Source organism: Nelusetta ayraudi, unplaced genomic scaffold, assembly GCF_046127955.1.
Source record: "Nelusetta ayraudi isolate G7.1 ecotype Tasmania unplaced genomic scaffold, CSIRO-AGI_Nayr_v1 ptg000185l, whole genome shotgun sequence".
In the NCBI taxonomy this organism is placed as follows: domain Eukaryota; kingdom Metazoa; phylum Chordata; class Actinopteri; order Tetraodontiformes; family Monacanthidae; genus Nelusetta; species Nelusetta ayraudi.
This window is the reverse complement of record NW_027466234.1, coordinates 16,121-32,500: the sequence shown is the minus strand read 5'-3', so window position 1 is coordinate 32,500 and position 16,380 is coordinate 16,121. Positions and strand designations below refer to the sequence as shown.

The following is a 16,380-nucleotide window of genomic DNA, read 5'->3' as shown; positions in this document are numbered from 1 at the left end:
AACATGTCCTGGGAATATTGCATTGAGGCTGGTTGGTGGCAGGAGAGACTCAGACAGACGAACCACAGCAAAGCAGAGATCATCTCTGGAGACCAGGAGGAACCAGGAGGAACCAGGGGGAACCAGGGGGAACCGGGAGGAACCAGGAGGAACCAAGAGGAACCAGGAGGAACCAGGAGGAACCTCAGCAGACCCTCAGGGAGAGGAGCTCCCTCTCCAAGTCCAGATCCCAAAATCTCAGCCGCTTCTCCTCCAAACATCTCCCCAAAACACTGCAGGAACCGAGTCCAGTTCAGCCCAGCCTGCTCATTTTCCTGACGGCCCGTTTGCAGCGTCTGCTGCACTCCGGGCCGACTGTTTATGACCTGCGTATACAGGAAGTCAGACCACAGGATGTTTCACAGAGGAAGCTGTGAATCATGAGTGAGCCCCCCCCCACCCCAAGCCCACTGCCTTGTCCTCTGTCCATCCGTCCGTCCGTCTGTCTGTCTGTCTGTCTGGTTGAGTCGCACACTGACGACCCAGTTGGGACCAAGAGGTCAAGAAGCACAGAGTGACTTCATACTGACGAGAGAACACAGAGGGCTGCTGTCTTCAAAGAGCTGTGTGTGTGTGTGTGTGTGTGTGTGTGTGTGTGGGGGCGGGTCTCGTTGCTGACATCACAGGATCACGAGAGCTTGGTGAATAAACAGGAGACCGGATGCAGGTTTTTCCCTCAGCTGCACTCTGGAAACACAAGCTTGAGAGAATCTTCCCACGCCCCTCCAAAATAAAAGCGCTCATTTGATCAAAGTGAAGTTGAAGTTTGTTGTCCTGTTTCTGACAGGACGACATCATAGTGTGGGGTTAAACCGGGTCAAGCTGTACGTCGTTCCAGAATAAAATGTTCTCTCGGTACCGTCACTAAGGACGGACGTCAGTTTTCAAAACCAAACCAAAGTTCTTTTCCCCTGATCTCAGGTGTGTGGGAGGGGCTTCTTCCTCAGCGAGCAGAACTTGTGCCTGCAGTGCAGCTGCAAAGGCCACACTGACCGCTGCCACGACATCACCGGCGTCTGCATCGTAAGTCCCCCCCCCCCCCCACACACACACACTCTGCTTCATATCTATGCCAATATATCACACATCTGTGCAATGCAAGGCAGACCATCCATGTAGACATGTGTATACACACACACACACACACACACACACACACACACACACACACACACACACTTAGAAAATACCTGCTTCTTCTGCTGGAGCCTCCCAGCTGTCACTGGGTGAAGGCAGAAGAACATGAAGAACATGGAGAACATGAAGAACATGGAGAACATGGAGAGAAGCCAGCAGACTCAGGAGAACATGGAGAACATGGAGAAGCCAGCAGACTCAGGAGAACATGCAGAACATGGAGAAGCCAGCAGACTCAGGAGAACATGCAGAACATGGAGAACATGAAGAACATGAAGAACATGGAGAACATGAAGAACATGAGGAACATGAAGAACATGTAGAACATGACGAACATGGAGAACATGAAGAACATGAAGAACATGAAGAACATGAAGAACATGAGGAACATGAAGAACATGAAGAACATGAAGAACATGTAGAACATGACGAACATGGAGAACATGAAGAACATGAAGAACATGAAGAACATGGAGAACATGGAGAACATGGAGAGAAGCCAGCAGACTCAGGAGAACATGGAGAACATGGAGAAGCCAGCAGACTCAGGAGAACATGCAGACTCCACACGGTCCAGAACGGTCCCAGGAACGGAACCCACAGCCTTCCTGCAGTGAGGCTGCAGTGCTGAGCGCTGCGCCACCGTGTGGCCACGACAAACGACACACAGAAGAGACAATAAACACCTCACAGCTGCAGTGTGGACCTCCACCCACCTGCCAGCAGCAGCAGAGCCTCCTCAGCTCCTCTGTGTCTCCTCCAGGACTGTGGAGACCACAGCAGGGGGGACTTCTGCCAGATGTGTGAGGACGGCTACATCCTGGCGCCCGACCTGTCGGGACGCCACACCTGCCGGCCCTGCGCCTGCCCGCTGTCCACCAACAAGTGAGAGAAACGCCCACTTCCTGCCGCTGGGGCCACTGAGCAACTGTGCTGCTGTAGCTACACTGTGTGTGTGTGTGTGTGTGTGTGTGTGTGTGTGTGTGTGTGTGTGTGTGTGTGTGGTCAGCTTCGCCGTCTACTGCGACAGAGGAGGCTCCTCGCTGCGCTGCAAGTGTCAGGAGGGCTACGCTGGAAACTACTGCGAGAGGTCAGTGGCTCCGCCCCCCAAGCCCCGCCCCCCCAAGCCCCGCCCACTGAGTTCTCCCCCCCCCCCCCCTTCCTCCCCTCCAGGTGCTCCCCCGGCTACTACGGCAACCCCATGGCGGTGGGCAGCTCGTGCCGGCGCTGCGACTGCAACGGCAACTCGGACCCCAACCTGATCTTCAGCGAGTGCCACAACGTGACGGGCCACTGCCAGCACTGCTGGGCCAGCACCGCCGGGCCCAACTGCGAGCGCTGCGCCGCCGGCTACTACGGCGACGCCGTCAAGGCCAAGAACTGCCGAGGTGGGTGGGGGCGGTGGGGGGGGGGGAGGGCCGTCAACAGCGGGCTAGCAATGCTGCCCGACCGTCGTATTAACAGGCTTGGAGCAGGTGTGTCCAAAAGTGTGACACCTGAGACTTGGAGACAGGTTTGCATCATAATAATAATAATAATTATAATAATAATTATTATTATTATTATAATCACGTTCTGCTGATGAAACCTTTGCAACTTTCCTCAGTTGCTAATCGCTAGCTGCTAGCCCTTGGCTCCTAGCACGCTGCTAGCTGCTTGCTGCTGGCTGCTAGCAGCTAGCTGCGGCTGTTGACTCAGTTGCTGCTCCGCATTCCTCTCATGCCTGCAGCCGTTCACCAGCTTTTTCCTATTTAGCCGCTCGTGTGAGCAGCGTGTTGGTCGTCACACTGAGGAAATAAATCACGTTGAACGTCGTTGTTGTTGTTGTTGTTGTTGTCGCTGTTGTTGTTGTTGTTGTTGTTGTTTTCACCTCCTCAGTATTTTCTTGGTAGCCGTACAAAAGAAGAAGTCTGGTGGCGGAGCAGGAAACACTGTTCACCCTGCGAGGCCTCCAGCAGCTGCCCAAAATAACCCCTGGTGACATCACTCCACCCTGCTCATCCTGTGTGTGTGTGTGTGTGTGTGTGTGTGTGTGTGTGTGTGTGTGTGTGTGTGTCACAGAGTGCCAGTGTAATAAGTGCGGGACGTCTTCGTGCGACGACAGGACAGGAGTGTGTCACTGCAAGCCAGGCGTCACCGGCCGACTGTGCGACCAGTGCGAGGTGAGGAGAGACCATGTGGGACCATGTGGGACTCTGGATGCAGTGATGGATGATGGGAACGCTGGACCTGCTGCTCTCTAACAGCTCTTCCTCCGTGGTCCAGGAGGGCTACTCGGGTTTCTCCAGCTGTCAGGGCTGCAGGAGGTGCGAGTGTGGCCCCGCCTCCCTGCGCTCCACCTGCCACCCGCTCACCCACAGCTGCCCCTGCCGCCCGGGGGCCGGAGGCCGGTACTGCGAGCGCTGCCTGCCGGGCCACTGGGACTACGGCCCTGACGGCTGCAAGAGTGAGTCCCGGGACCGCCGGGGGGGCGGGGGGGGGGGGGGGGTCCCGACCCGACCCGACTCGGTACTGCTGCCTCTATGGGGAGAGAGGGGGCGACCCCGTGACCTGGTGACATCAGCGCTGCCCCTCCCCCCACAGCTGCACAGCTGCAGAAGCCGTCTGTTTCTCCTCTCACACACACACACACACACACACACACACACACAGCTGCTGGGTTGGACTCTGTGTCAGTGGTTCTGGTCTCTCTCGGTGTGTTTGTTCCTGCAGAGTGCGACTGCCAGAGCGGCCACTGCGACATGCACAGTGGGGAGTGTCTGCTGGAGGCCCGGGTCAACCTGTGCAACATCAGTGAGTAGCAGTGGGGAGGCAGCAGCCAATCACAGCACAGCACCCTCACCTCCACCTCCACCTTCACCTTAACCTTCACATTCACCTTTATCCTCACCCTCACCCTCACCTCCACCTCCACCTTCACCTCCACCTTCACCTCCATCCTCACCTTCATCCTCACCCTCACCTTCATCCTCACCCTCACCTCCACCTTCACCTTCATCCTCACCCTCACCTCCACCTCCACCTCCACCTGCATCCTCACCTCCACCTCCACCTTCACCTCCACCTTCACCTCCACCTTCACCTTCATCCTCACCCTCACCTCCACCTCCACCTTCACCTTCATCCTCACCCTCACCTCCACCTCCACATTCATCTTCACCTCCACCTTCACCTCCATCCTCACCTTCACCTCCATCCTCACCTCCTTCTCCACCTCCACCTCCATCCTCACCTCCACCTCCACCTCCACCCTCACCTTCACCTCAACCTCCACCTCCACCTCCACCCTCACCTCCACCTGCATCCTCACCTCCACCTCCACCCTCACCTCCACCTTCACCTCCACTGTGCCGTCTTCACTCTGCAGGTTGTGACGAGTGCATCTGGCACCTGATTGGAGACCTGCGGCAGGCCAACAAGACGCTGGACCAGCTGAGGGTGGGCGTGCTCAACATCTCCACCGGCGCCGCCGCCAACGACCGCCTCAAGTACTACAACTACACCGCCCTCCGGCTGCAGGTGCGCCAGCGCTGAGCTGACCCGAACTAAGGTGAAGGTGGACGTTGTGTTGACCTTTGACCTTCAAACCCCCTCTCCGACTCCCCCCCTGGACTCCAGGCTCAGTTCCAAGGCTGGAGGAAGAAGTCGTCTGTGGTGAAGGTCCAAGCTGGAGAGCTGGAGGAGGCCACCAAGTCTGTGGTGTCAGACATCAAGCTGCTGCGGAAGGCGGTCAGTCCTTGACTGACTGACTCACTGACTCAATGACTGACTGACTCACTGACTCACTGTCTCACTGACTGTGTCTTGCTCCTCCTCCAGGAGGCGGTGGTGAAGGTCCTGGGCAGCCACCTGGACGAGGGCACCCTGGAGAGCCTGGGCCGGGCCGAGCAGCTCAGCAGGAACCTCAGCGACCTCAACGAGCTCATTGAAGGTGGCGGACAGACAGACAGACAGACAGACAGACAGACAGACAGACCGACGGCGATCACCACCACCACCACCACCACCACCACCACCACTTCTACTAAAACTCTCCCGTCCCGCCCCCTTGCAGAGATGATCCACGACTGGGAGCTGTACAGCATCCAGCAGGAGGTGGACCCGCAGGAGGTGCAGCAGAACACCCGGGTGGCCCAGGAGATGGTGGCCTGGATGAGGAAGGTGGATCTCAGCCCGCTGGAGCCGGCCGCCACGGACGAGTCGTCGGAAGCCCATGACTGTAAGAACGTGGCTTGATGCAACACGGTGTCGATGACTGCTCAATAATTCCACTGTCCACAGTGTAAACATCTCCTTCCAACTCATTCCTTTGTTCCTGCTTATTTCCTAGCAGCATTAGCAGCATTAGCAGCATTAGCAGCAGGTAGCAGCTGAAAGCCTCGATGTGCGTTACTATTGTGCGCACGGATGACATAAACAAACGGTCCGGCCATTCCCCCACGACCGCGGAGGCCCATCGTTGATAATTGATTGAAAACGATGATCTGGGTCCCAGTGCTGAGGCGAGTCCGCCAGCTGGAGAAGAAGCTGATGATCACTGACAACCGGCTGCCGGCCGTCAGGGAGGTTCTGGCCCGCTTCTCCGACAGGCTGTCCCAGGCCCAGAGCCTCCTGCAGGGGGCGGCCAACCACGTCCAGGAGACCAACGACCGCAACCGAGCCAACGACCTGAAAGTGCTGAGGAGCCAGGTGAGTCCTGGCCACGCCCCCCCCACTGTCTGTCACATGACCCCGTCTGGCCACAGCTGCACCTGGAGATCAGCTGGTGTTCAAGTCTGGGAGGTCCGCCTTGAAGGGTTGGGATGGATGGATGATGGATGGATGATGGATGGATGATGTATGGATTGACGATAGAAGGATGGATGGATGATGGTAGATGATGGATGGATGATGGATGGATGATGGTAGATGATGTATGGATTGACGATAGAAGGATGGATGGATGATGGTAGATGATGGATGGATGATGGATGGATGATGGATGGATGATGGTGGATGATGGTGGATGATGGATGGATGATGGTGGATGATGGTAGATGATGGATGGATGATGGATGGATGATGGTAGATGATGGATGGATGATGGTAGATGATGGATGGATGATGGTGGATGATGGTGGATGATGGTGGATGATGGTGGATGATGGATGTATGGATTGACGATAGAAGGATGGATGGATGAATAGATGTAGATGGATGTATGGATGGTTGAGTTGATGTTTGGATGGATGATGGGTGGATGGATATCAGATGAATGGATGTGGATGAGTAGATAAGGATGGATGGATGAAACCAGTATCTGTGGGTGCCTTTGGCCTCAGTGTGTGTGTGTGTGTGTGTGTGTGTGGGACTGTGTGAACGGGCGGCTAAGCAAACACAGAGGGAACGCTGGCCCTAATGCTCGCTGCAGACGGGGGTCTAGACGGGCTGGGGTCACAGCGAGAGCAGCAGGAACCAGGAAGTGGGCGTGGCCGACACTGGAGGGACTGTGGGCCTTGACCCAGCAGCAACACCACATCGCTGTCACACCTGGACTCTGCTGCTCCAAAGGCCACTGACTGCTTGTGACTTTAGTTAGTTGATGACAGTGACACACAGGACAGAGCTGTGAGCCAACGAGTGGCTGACCCTCGCTGTGTTTCCTTGGGACCCCTGCAGGTCCGGCACCAGAGCTTGATTGAGGAGCAGGAGGCCGTCAACCGGACCCTGGAGGCGGCCGGTGGCTCCATCTCCGAGGCCGAGGCGGCGCTGGCTCAGGTGGAGGCTCTGGTGCAGGTGAGCGCAGGCAGGTCTGCACCATGAGGTGGCGCCACCAGCACGTGTGTGTGTGTGTGTGTGTGTGTTTGTGTGTGTGTGTGTGTGTGTGTGTGTGTGTGTGTGTGTGTGTGTGTGTGTGTTTCTCTAGCATTCCAAGGTACCAGTGAACTGACTGTAAAGGCCAGGAGCAGGTGCACAACAGAGGAACTTCGCCAAAGTTGAACATTTCTCTGCTGGTTTTCCTTCCCCGCCGCTGGCAGAATGTGAGTCAGTACCACGCCGCCATCGACGGCGCCGGCCAGAAGCTGACGGAGAAGGCGGAGCGCCTCTCGCTGGTGGACCGGGAGCTGGTGCAGCGCGCCGACCGGCACGCCCAGGACCTGGAGGACCAGGCCAACCGGCTGGAAGAGTAGGAGCCTCCCCTGGAAGTACAGTTTGGTTGAAGGGGAAAGTTTGTGTGTGCGTTGGGTCTAATGGCCGCGGCTGGGCCCCCGCAGGGACCTGCATGACAGCGACGCCAACGGCTTTGTGCAGAAGGCCATCAGCGCTGCCAACGTCTACAACAACATCGTGAAATATGTGGACGACGCCAACATCACCTCGCTGACCACGCTCAACCTGTCCAAGAGCTCCGAAGAGGTCCGTGGCTGCCCAAACAAGACGCAAAAAAAAAACCCTGTGCTGGTTCTCCTCCCACTCTGAATCAGTGGCTCCTCCCCCTCCTCTGTTGCAGACGGTGGCGGAGATCAACGTCCACCTGGGGCAGCTGGTGAAGCAGAGCGACAATGTCTTCAAGGAGTCTGTGTCTCTGCACTCAGAGCAGATAGGTACGGCAAACACAGTGTGCGTGTGTGTGTGCGTGTGTGTGTGTGTGTGTCTGTGTGTGTGTGTGTGAGGAAGAGCGCAGTCAAGTGGTGTTTGACGGGTGCTGCCTCCTCCTGGCAGAGGTGGAGTCTGAGGTGGACGACAAGCAGAAGTTCATCGTGGAGACCCAAGAGACGATGGAGAAGAATTCTGTCAAACTGGCCGAGTTGAAGGAGTCCATCGGGGAGATCCACGCCGGTGAGACCCTGGATCCAGCTTCTGAAGCTGCCACCACGAGCTCCACGCAGTTGCAGTTGTGAACGCAGGAGAAAACCAGCTTGGAGATTTCAGCCACGCAACATCGAAAGTCCCACGGGTCAGCGCTTCACGTTTTTCCTTCCGTGTTTTTTGCAGACAGGACGCCGAAGCGTCTGGAGCTCACCCTGGAGGTGGCCGAGGGGACCCTCAACCGCTCGGCGGAGGTCCTCCAGACCATCACGCCCATCAGCAAGAAGGTGGAGAAGTGGGCCAACAACATGAGGAACAAGGAGTACTCCACGGCCGCCTACGAGCAGGCCGTCCTGTCCGCCGGGGAAGCAGGTGCGGCCGCCTCAGACTCCGCATGTTGGCTTTTTCAAAGCTTCCGCTCAGCTGTCATCGAGTATGGAAACCTCTCTCTAACCCACAGTGGAGAACCTTAACGTGCTGGTGCCAGCGCTGCTGGACAAGCTGAAGGTGGTGGAGGAGAAGAAGCCGGTCAGCAACGTGACCACCAACATCCTGAGGATCCGCGAGCTCATCGCCCAAGCCAGGAGCGTGGCCAAGAAGGTCAGCGCGTCACTGCCACGGACAGAGCCGGCAGCGCTGCTCGTCCTGGCGCTCTGGTTTTTCCAGAGCTCCTTCCTGCGCTGACTTCCTGGTTTCCCCTCCGCAGGTCCAGGTGTCCATGAAGTTCAACGGTCAGTCGTCGGTGGAGGTCCACCCTCACAGCAACGTGGAGGAGCTGAAGACGGTGACGTCCATCAGCCTCTTCGTCAGGGTGGACCCGGACAAGGATCCCATCGAGGACCGCTTCATCTTGTACCTGGGAGACCGAAGCGTGAGTGTGAGAGGTGGAGGGAGGCGGGGCTTGCCGGGAGAAAACAAACAGCAGGAATGCCAAGTGGAAACAAGTGGGAGCCATTAGGTGGTCGAGTCAGAGCACTGATGTGCTTTGCGTGGGCATGGGGTCGCCGACTCCAAGGTCAAGGTCAAGGTCAAGGTCCGAGATGAAAAGACCCAGCGAGAGCTCCTGGTGTGTGAATGTCTCTGTTGTTGCCGTCTGTGGAGGCGGAGCCGTTCGAAAGGCCACTTTCAAAGCGTTCCGTCATGTGACAATAGCGCATGTGTGTGTGTGTGTGTGTGTGTGCGCGCGCGATTGCCTTCATTTGCATAAATACCATCGGTCCCTGCCCACTGGCACACAGACAGCCAGTGAGAGGCCTCCCTGTTCTCCTGCAGCACCCTTCACCTTCACCTTGCTGTGATCCTCACTCCCAGTCAAAGGTTTGGACACAAGGCTTCGTCTTTCATCTTCATGACCATTGACACTGTAGGTTGTCACTGAAGGCATCAAAAGCACGAGTGAACACATCTGGAAGATGTATCAAAACAAAAAAGTGTGAAATAACTCAAACCAGTTTTATAGTTGAGAGGATCTAGAACAGCCGCCCTCTACAGTGTCGACAGTAGTCAAGCGAAAGAAGCATCCGGTGCGTCCAAGCTGTCGACTGGCGGTCTATGTTGTGCGCTGCTTTCCAGGGTGCAACAGCAGCCTCCAGTGGCGGTGACACAGCAGGGATATTGACTCTACCATACAACAGTGACCCGGCTGCTGAGATGCTGTCTGGTCTTTTCTTGTGGACACTGCAGGGTCAGAAAGACTACATGGGCCTGGCGATCAAGAACGACAACCTGGTCTACGTGTACAACCTCGGGGGGGAAGACGTGGAGATCCCACTGACTTCAAAGCCCGTCAGCCAATGGCCTGCGGTCTTCAACTACATCAAAGTGGAGAGGTAACGAGCTCTGGGTCTCCTCAGACAAAAGTGACAAAAGTTTGGATTTTTTGGGGGGGGGTTGTTAGCGAAGAAGCTTCGGAAAGCCGGGATGAAGCCCTTTTGTATCGTATTTTATTGTTTCACATCCTATGGTGTGGTGTGGTACAGTATAGTATGCAGTATGTAGTATATTGTATCATATAGCATCAAATAGCATATAGCATTATATAGCACATAGGAGCATATTGTGTCGCGTCATAACATATTGCATCGTATGGTATGGTACGGTATGGTAGTGTACGGTGTGGTATGGTTCAGTTTGGTTTGGTACGGTCTGGTATGTTATGGTACAGTATGGTACAGTATGGTACGGTATGGTAGTGTACAGTGTGGTATGGTTCAGTTTGGTTTGGTACGGTATGGTATGTTATGGTACAGTATGGTACGGTATGGAATCGTATGGTATCCAAAATACTTTCGTTCCTCGTGAGGTTGGCTAATGTTTTTGGGAAGAAGATTTTTACGTTCCTTCTGGCTCCTCCAGGCTGGGTCGACACGGGAAGGTCTTCCTGACCATCCCCAGCCAGAGCTCCACCGATGAGCAGAAGTTCATCCAGAAGGGCGAAGCTCCGGGCACCGACTCCTTGTTTGACCTGGACCCCGAGGACACGGTCTTCTTTGTGGGCGGCTTCCCGCAGGGATTCAGGGTGACTGCTGCCTCTTTCACACAATATTTGCATTTCTGGTGTTTGTATGGGTTTGTTTTTTTCTTAACTTTCCATCCGTGACCAATCAGCCTCCGCCTCCTCTGAGTCTGGCTCCCTTTGTGGGCTGCATCGAGTTGGGTTCACTGAACAACGACGTCATCAGCCTGTACAACTTCCAGAAGACCAACCAGATGGATGAGGTCGCGTCCACGCCGTGTTCGAGGTAGGCGGGGCTTAAATGCTCGAGCGTCCAAATCCCACCAGACCTGCCGGTGATGTCATCAATGCTATCTTCAGGTACAAGCTGGCGTTTTCCCAGAGCCGCATCGCCAGCTACCTGTTTGACGGCTCGGGCTACGCACTCATCAACAACATGGAGCGGCGAGGCAAATTCGGCGTGGTCACCAGATTCGACATCGCCGTGCGGACGGTGGCCAACAACGGCACCCTGTTCCTCATGGTCAACGGGGTGAGAGGCAAAAAACCCCCACCGGGAACATAAGAGCCGAGTCTCGGCTTTCATTCCAGTTCCCAGTGACCTCACTGTTGAGCGGAGCAGTGAAAATAAACACCGTCCTCTGTTCCAGGATAAATACTTCCTGCTGGAGCTGAGACACGGCTTCCTGCGCCTGACCTATGACCTGGGCTTCAGCGGCGGGCCCAAGGTGTTCGAGAGTGATTTACCAAAGCTGCAGATAAACGACGCTCGATACCACGAGGTGCATCCCTTTTTCTCAGACGTCTTAAAGTTCAACGGCCGTGCCCTCAGCTGGAGGAGTGTTTCACATCTGCTGCTGCCCACAGGTGTCGGTCATCTACCACCAGTCAAAGAAGGTCATCCTTCTGGTGGACAAGAGCCACGTGAAGTCCATAGAGAATCCAAAAACCACTCTGCCCTTCTTGGATATCTACATCGGGGGGGCTCCCTCTAGTGTTCTGGAGGCCAGGTAGGTCGACGGGACTGACGCGTCCCTGAACAAAAATCTCGGTGCAGTGAGCCAGCCAGGAGAGAAGCTCCAGACCTCAGCCAACAGTGTGTGTGCGTGTGCGTGCGTGTGCGTGCGTGTGTGTGTGTGTGTGTGTGTGTTCGACTGCAGGCCTGAGCTGTCAGCCGTCGTGGGCCTGAGAGGCTGCGTGAAAGGCTTCCAGTTCCAGAAGAAAGACTTCAACCTTCTGGAGGAGCCGGGCACCATCGGCATCAGCAGCGGCTGCCCCGAGGAGTCCTTTGTAAGTTCGAGAGTCTCCCGCAACCATCTCACACCAGCAGCACATGCACACACTTCCCGGTAGAGCGGCTGAGCTCGGAGCTGCTGAGGGAGAGCAAAGTGATGCACGTTCTTCTGCTTCTTGCTCTCCTCTGCCACAGATGTCCCGTAAGGCTGTTTTCAGCGGGGAGGGCTTCCTGGGCTCCACCGCCAGGATCTCACCCTTCGACGAATTCGAAGGAGGACTCAACTTCAGGACGCTGCTGCCCAGCGGGCTCCTCTTCTACCACAACGAAGGGGTACTCAACAAAGACACCGCCGCCACTTTTTTCTGCCATTGGCCCGTCGCTAACCTCCGCTAACGTTCCCGGCCCCTCCCCGTCTCCTCCAGCCTGACGAGCTGAGCATCGGCCTGGAGAACGGCGCCGTGGTGATGACCTGCCGGGGAACCCGGGTCAAGTCGCACAAGAAGCAGTACAACGACGGCAGGACGCACTTCCTGGTGGCCTGGGTGAACAGACAAAAGTGAGCGTTTGTTCATTGGTCAGTCTGGTCTGCTGCCGAGGAGCAGGCCACGCCTCTAACCGCCAGCACGTGCACGCGCAGGTATTCACTGCTGGTGGACGACAAGGACAAGCAGGACAAAAAACGCCCAGCGTCGGCCGGCAGCACGCCGGCGGGATCCGAGGTCAAGACCTTCTACTACGGAGGTTCCCCCAGCAGCACAGCAAAGAACTTCACCGGCTGCATCAGCTACGCCTACATCAACAGGTGAGTACCGCCTGGCCCCGCCCACTCTCTGAAAGAGAATATCCATTTATCGATTGATTGATTGATTGATTGATTGATTGATTGATTTCAGGCAGGACCGGGACATCGAGCCCGAGGACTTCCAGCGGTACACGGAGAAGGTCCACACGTCTCTGCAGGACTGTCCGCTGCAGCAGGTCCCTGTGGCCATGCGGTCCAGACACAGGGAGTCCAGAGCCAAAAAGAGCGAGTCGCTGCAGGTGACACCAGACAGCATCCACAATCATCACGTCATCATCAGCGTAGCGCATCACATGGTTCCCTACCGTGGCCCAGTGGAGTCTCCTGCCGTGGGTCTATGATCTTCTTCACATTTGCAGATGAAGTTAAAGGTTAAAGGTTAAAGTTCCACTGATCGTCACATCCAAAAGGATGTGAAATTTGCCTTCTGCATTTGATCCATCCCCTTAACTGAATTTGGTCGTCTTTGGAACCTTTGACCCAGCAGGGGATCGAACCCATAACCTCCCAGTCCAGGGCCAGACAATCTAACACTAGAGCTGCAAATTCTAAATCCGGGAGCCTCTCATGATCCAGGCATCATGTGTCATGTGACAGGAAGTGATGGGCTCTGCTCTGTACTGACCCGACCAATCTGCCCAATGCTCTGCTAGGTCACCGGGGGTGTGTCTGCTGTCCCGCTGGGCCCCCCGGAGATGCGGTCCACCGACCACCAGGAGGGGGAACTGCGGCGCTGTCGGCTCTCCTCCAACCCCAGAGCTGTGGGCGGGGCTTCCCACTACGGCGGCATCGCCAGCAGTATGCAGCACTACAGCCAGCTGCCGGACTCGCTCTCCCTGGGGTGTGTCCACCAGGCCACTGACCCTTCAGGAACCTGGAGAGTCACGCCTCTGAGGGCTCACTGGATGCTCCTCCTCTCCCCAGGTCCCACTTCTCCTTGTCCCTGAGGACACACACGGCCTCCGGCCTGGTCTTCTACGTGTCGGACGCCCAGGAGGATGACTTCATGGCGCTCTTCCTGGCCCATGGGAAGCTGGTCTTCACCTTCAACGTGGGCGAGCAGAGGGTGAAGGTCAAGAGCCTGGAGAAGTACAACGATGGCGCGTGGCACGATGTGAGTCTGCAGCTGCAGGTCCGGGTGGCTCCGAGCGCAGCGTTCCCAACCGCTGACGACTCTCTCCTCTCCTGCTCCAGGTTGTATTCACGCGTGACGGCGGCGGCAGCGTGGGCCGTTTGATCGTCGACGGGCTTGCCGCGCTGGAGGACCGAGTTCTGCGGGCCGGCAACATCACCTGGCACATCAGCAGCCCCGCCTACGTGGGCGGAGTTCCACCCGGACGCGCTCAGAAGAACATCCAGGTAGGGCGGAAGTCGGTGGTCCTCCAGCGGTAGACTGAAGGTCTTCTGTCAGAGGATTTTAAAGTTTTGCTGCTGGTCCATGAAGCCGCTGAATGGTTCTGGACCAAAGTGCACAAGTCGCTGTAGATCAGCACATCTAAATCAAGGCCAAAGATTCACCCGTTCCCAGCAGACTTTGACTGAAGACCAGTGTTGTAGTCAAGACCGCACAAACCGAGACCAAGACCTTATCAAGACCAGAGAGTATCGCCATTTGTGGTCTTGAGGCCAAGATCAACGTGGAGTTCTACAACACTCCTGAAGACCACCAACTTCTTTATGTTCTAGAAGCTTCACCGTACTTAAACTCCTGTCAGATTGTTCTTCTGCAGTCAGTGTCTTCTGCATGAACAACTCCTGTCGTGCTTTTCTTCCGTGCCTGCAGAGAAGCTCGGCGTACAGCTTCACCGGCTGCGTGAAGAACCTGCGGCTGGACGGGAAGCCGCTCCTCGGCGCCGAGAGCTTTGGCGTGACTCCGTGCTTCGAGGGACCTTCGGAGGAGGGGACCTACTTCTCCACGGAGGGCGGATACATCGTGCTGGGTGCGTGTGGACGGGAAACTGGGGGTCGTTCCTCTGGGTCTCCAGAGCGGTGTGGCGAGGAGAACATCTGCTCCATGACACAGCCCATTAGATTCCACTGGGCTGCGTGCTCGCTGGGAGTGATGGGAGGGGAGGCTGCAGCTGTTGGACCTGGAGGAGCTCCGAGCTCAGACACACACACACACACACACACACACACACACACACACACACGCTGACGTCATCCCGACTTCTTCCCACCCGCAGACGAGACCTTCGACCTGGGCCCGAGGTTCGAGCTGGCGGTGGAAGTGCGCCCCCGTGTGGCTTCTGGCTTGATACTGCACGTGCCCTCGGAGCAGGGCCACCTCACCGTGTTCATCCGCCGAGGGGAGGTGAGGCCCGGCTCTCCCGGCTTGTTGCTCCGCCCGCTTCCGCTTCCGCTTGCGGAGACGCTGACGAGCTGCTGCCCCTAGTGGTCGCTCGATAACATAGCTTTCAGATGGGCTGCCACCGCTGACGGTGTGTGTGCGCTTCTTCAGGTGGTGGTGCTGGTCAAGGACGGGACTGCGGAGTTCTCCACGCAGGTGTCGCCCAGGCAGAGTGTGTGTGACGGCAGCTGGCACCGCATCACTGGTGAGCGTCACACTTTGATTCTGTTGTCACTGTTGTCATGAGTCAGTTGTAGCAGTGTTACTGTGAGCATTGTTGTTGTTGCTGTCTAGTGAATTCTCCTCCACTTGTCATCGCCAAAGGATTTTAGGAAAACTGCCTGACTTTCATCTTTTATTTTCAATACGAGCGACTTGATAAAAGTCTCAGCTGCTCCTCCTCCCCCCCTCCCACCCGGAGGCGTGGTCTCGACTGGCGAGCGGCAGTTTTAATGGCCACGTGTTGGGTTTTGAAAGCTTCTGAGCGATGCGTTCCTCTCCGCTCGCTTGCAGTCATCCGCGACGCCAACGTGGTCCAGCTGGACGTGGACTCTGAGGTGGACCACGTGGTGGGTCCTGTGAGTCTCAGCCCGGCCCACAGCCCCAAGCCGGTGTTTGTCGGCGGAGCTCCAGGTGAGCCGCGCGTACGAACCCAGCGGTGGAGTCCAGTTTATTCCAGGGGCCTTCCAGCCTCGTGCACATCTGAGCAAGAAGCTCCATCAGACTCAGTGATGAATAATTAACACACTTGTATACAAAGTCAGAGAACAGATGAGAACATAAAATATAATTTTAATCACATTTTCAAACAGGAAAGACAAAAATTCTGATATGTATCTTTGCACGTTTTTTAGTGGTTGTACGGTAATTCTGGACCTTCTCTGGTGGCTATGTGGCGGTTGAGCTGCGTGCCATGTAGAGAGACAAACACCACTCCTATTATTTTAACGGTGCGCTTCATCCTGGTTGGTCCTCGTCTCCTCTCAGATCCTCTCCTGCCGGAGGACAGCGCCGCCAGGAGGCCGTACGTGGGCTGCATGAAGCTCCTGGTGATCAACGGCAGCCCGGTGAGCTTCAGCAAGGCCGACCTGGTCCACGGCGCCGTCAGCGTGGGAACCTGCCCTGCTGCGTAGCCACCACCACCTCGCCCCTCTTCCAGCTTTATCTGACCTCTGACCTCCGCTCACCGCAGTCTGTCCGTCCGTCCGTCCGTCCGTCCGTCCGCCTTGACTCGCGCTAAGATGAAGACCAAAAAGAAAAAACAGGCCACGCAGTCTGCCTGGACATTTGTTGATTGCTTAGTTTTCAGACGTTGTGATTGGATTTTTTGCTCTCTGGTCATTTTTCTCCAGACTTGAAACTCTTTGAAACTCTTTGAAACTCTTTGAAAGTCTCTGCCCGCACTGCTTCTCATTTTTTATCATAGTCGCTCACCAAGTTCTCTTGTACGCAATCTTGTTAAAGTGCAAAAGCGTTGCTTTTTTTCTACTGTTTCCTTTCTGATGATGAATAAAAAAAATGAATCCATTTCAGCTTGGCATCTTTTTATTACGTTGATACGGTGAAATATT

General features: G+C 56.0%; 1 protein-coding gene across 1 annotated transcript in view; it reads left to right on the top strand.

The window, feature by feature from the left end:
• Positions 1-16,336, top strand: part of lama4 (laminin, alpha 4) — an 18,302-nt gene extending 1,966 nt beyond the window's left edge. Inside the window, exons 2-40 of the mRNA XM_076015262.1 lie at positions 961-1,062; positions 1,940-2,061; positions 2,186-2,266; positions 2,350-2,564; positions 3,238-3,338; positions 3,442-3,622; positions 3,889-3,969; positions 4,544-4,695; positions 4,795-4,905; positions 4,996-5,107; positions 5,231-5,395; positions 5,672-5,865; positions 6,835-6,951; positions 7,194-7,342; positions 7,431-7,572; positions 7,667-7,760; positions 7,879-7,995; positions 8,152-8,337; positions 8,426-8,565; positions 8,672-8,836; positions 9,649-9,794; positions 10,321-10,483; positions 10,573-10,706; positions 10,781-10,952; positions 11,071-11,202; positions 11,288-11,430; positions 11,581-11,710; positions 11,850-11,987; positions 12,080-12,213; positions 12,295-12,459; positions 12,551-12,698; positions 13,113-13,300; positions 13,384-13,573; positions 13,654-13,818; positions 14,243-14,399; positions 14,646-14,773; positions 14,921-15,014; positions 15,323-15,442; positions 15,797-16,336. Of these exons, the coding sequence (XP_075871377.1) occupies positions 961-1,062; positions 1,940-2,061; positions 2,186-2,266; positions 2,350-2,564; positions 3,238-3,338; positions 3,442-3,622; positions 3,889-3,969; positions 4,544-4,695; positions 4,795-4,905; positions 4,996-5,107; positions 5,231-5,395; positions 5,672-5,865; positions 6,835-6,951; positions 7,194-7,342; positions 7,431-7,572; positions 7,667-7,760; positions 7,879-7,995; positions 8,152-8,337; positions 8,426-8,565; positions 8,672-8,836; positions 9,649-9,794; positions 10,321-10,483; positions 10,573-10,706; positions 10,781-10,952; positions 11,071-11,202; positions 11,288-11,430; positions 11,581-11,710; positions 11,850-11,987; positions 12,080-12,213; positions 12,295-12,459; positions 12,551-12,698; positions 13,113-13,300; positions 13,384-13,573; positions 13,654-13,818; positions 14,243-14,399; positions 14,646-14,773; positions 14,921-15,014; positions 15,323-15,442; positions 15,797-15,942 (5,520 nt within the window). The 3' untranslated portion in view covers positions 15,943-16,336. The remainder of the gene's footprint in view (positions 1-960; positions 1,063-1,939; positions 2,062-2,185; positions 2,267-2,349; positions 2,565-3,237; positions 3,339-3,441; positions 3,623-3,888; positions 3,970-4,543; positions 4,696-4,794; positions 4,906-4,995; positions 5,108-5,230; positions 5,396-5,671; positions 5,866-6,834; positions 6,952-7,193; positions 7,343-7,430; positions 7,573-7,666; positions 7,761-7,878; positions 7,996-8,151; positions 8,338-8,425; positions 8,566-8,671; positions 8,837-9,648; positions 9,795-10,320; positions 10,484-10,572; positions 10,707-10,780; positions 10,953-11,070; positions 11,203-11,287; positions 11,431-11,580; positions 11,711-11,849; positions 11,988-12,079; positions 12,214-12,294; positions 12,460-12,550; positions 12,699-13,112; positions 13,301-13,383; positions 13,574-13,653; positions 13,819-14,242; positions 14,400-14,645; positions 14,774-14,920; positions 15,015-15,322; positions 15,443-15,796) is intronic.
• The last annotated feature ends 44 nt before the right edge of the window (positions 16,337-16,380 follow it).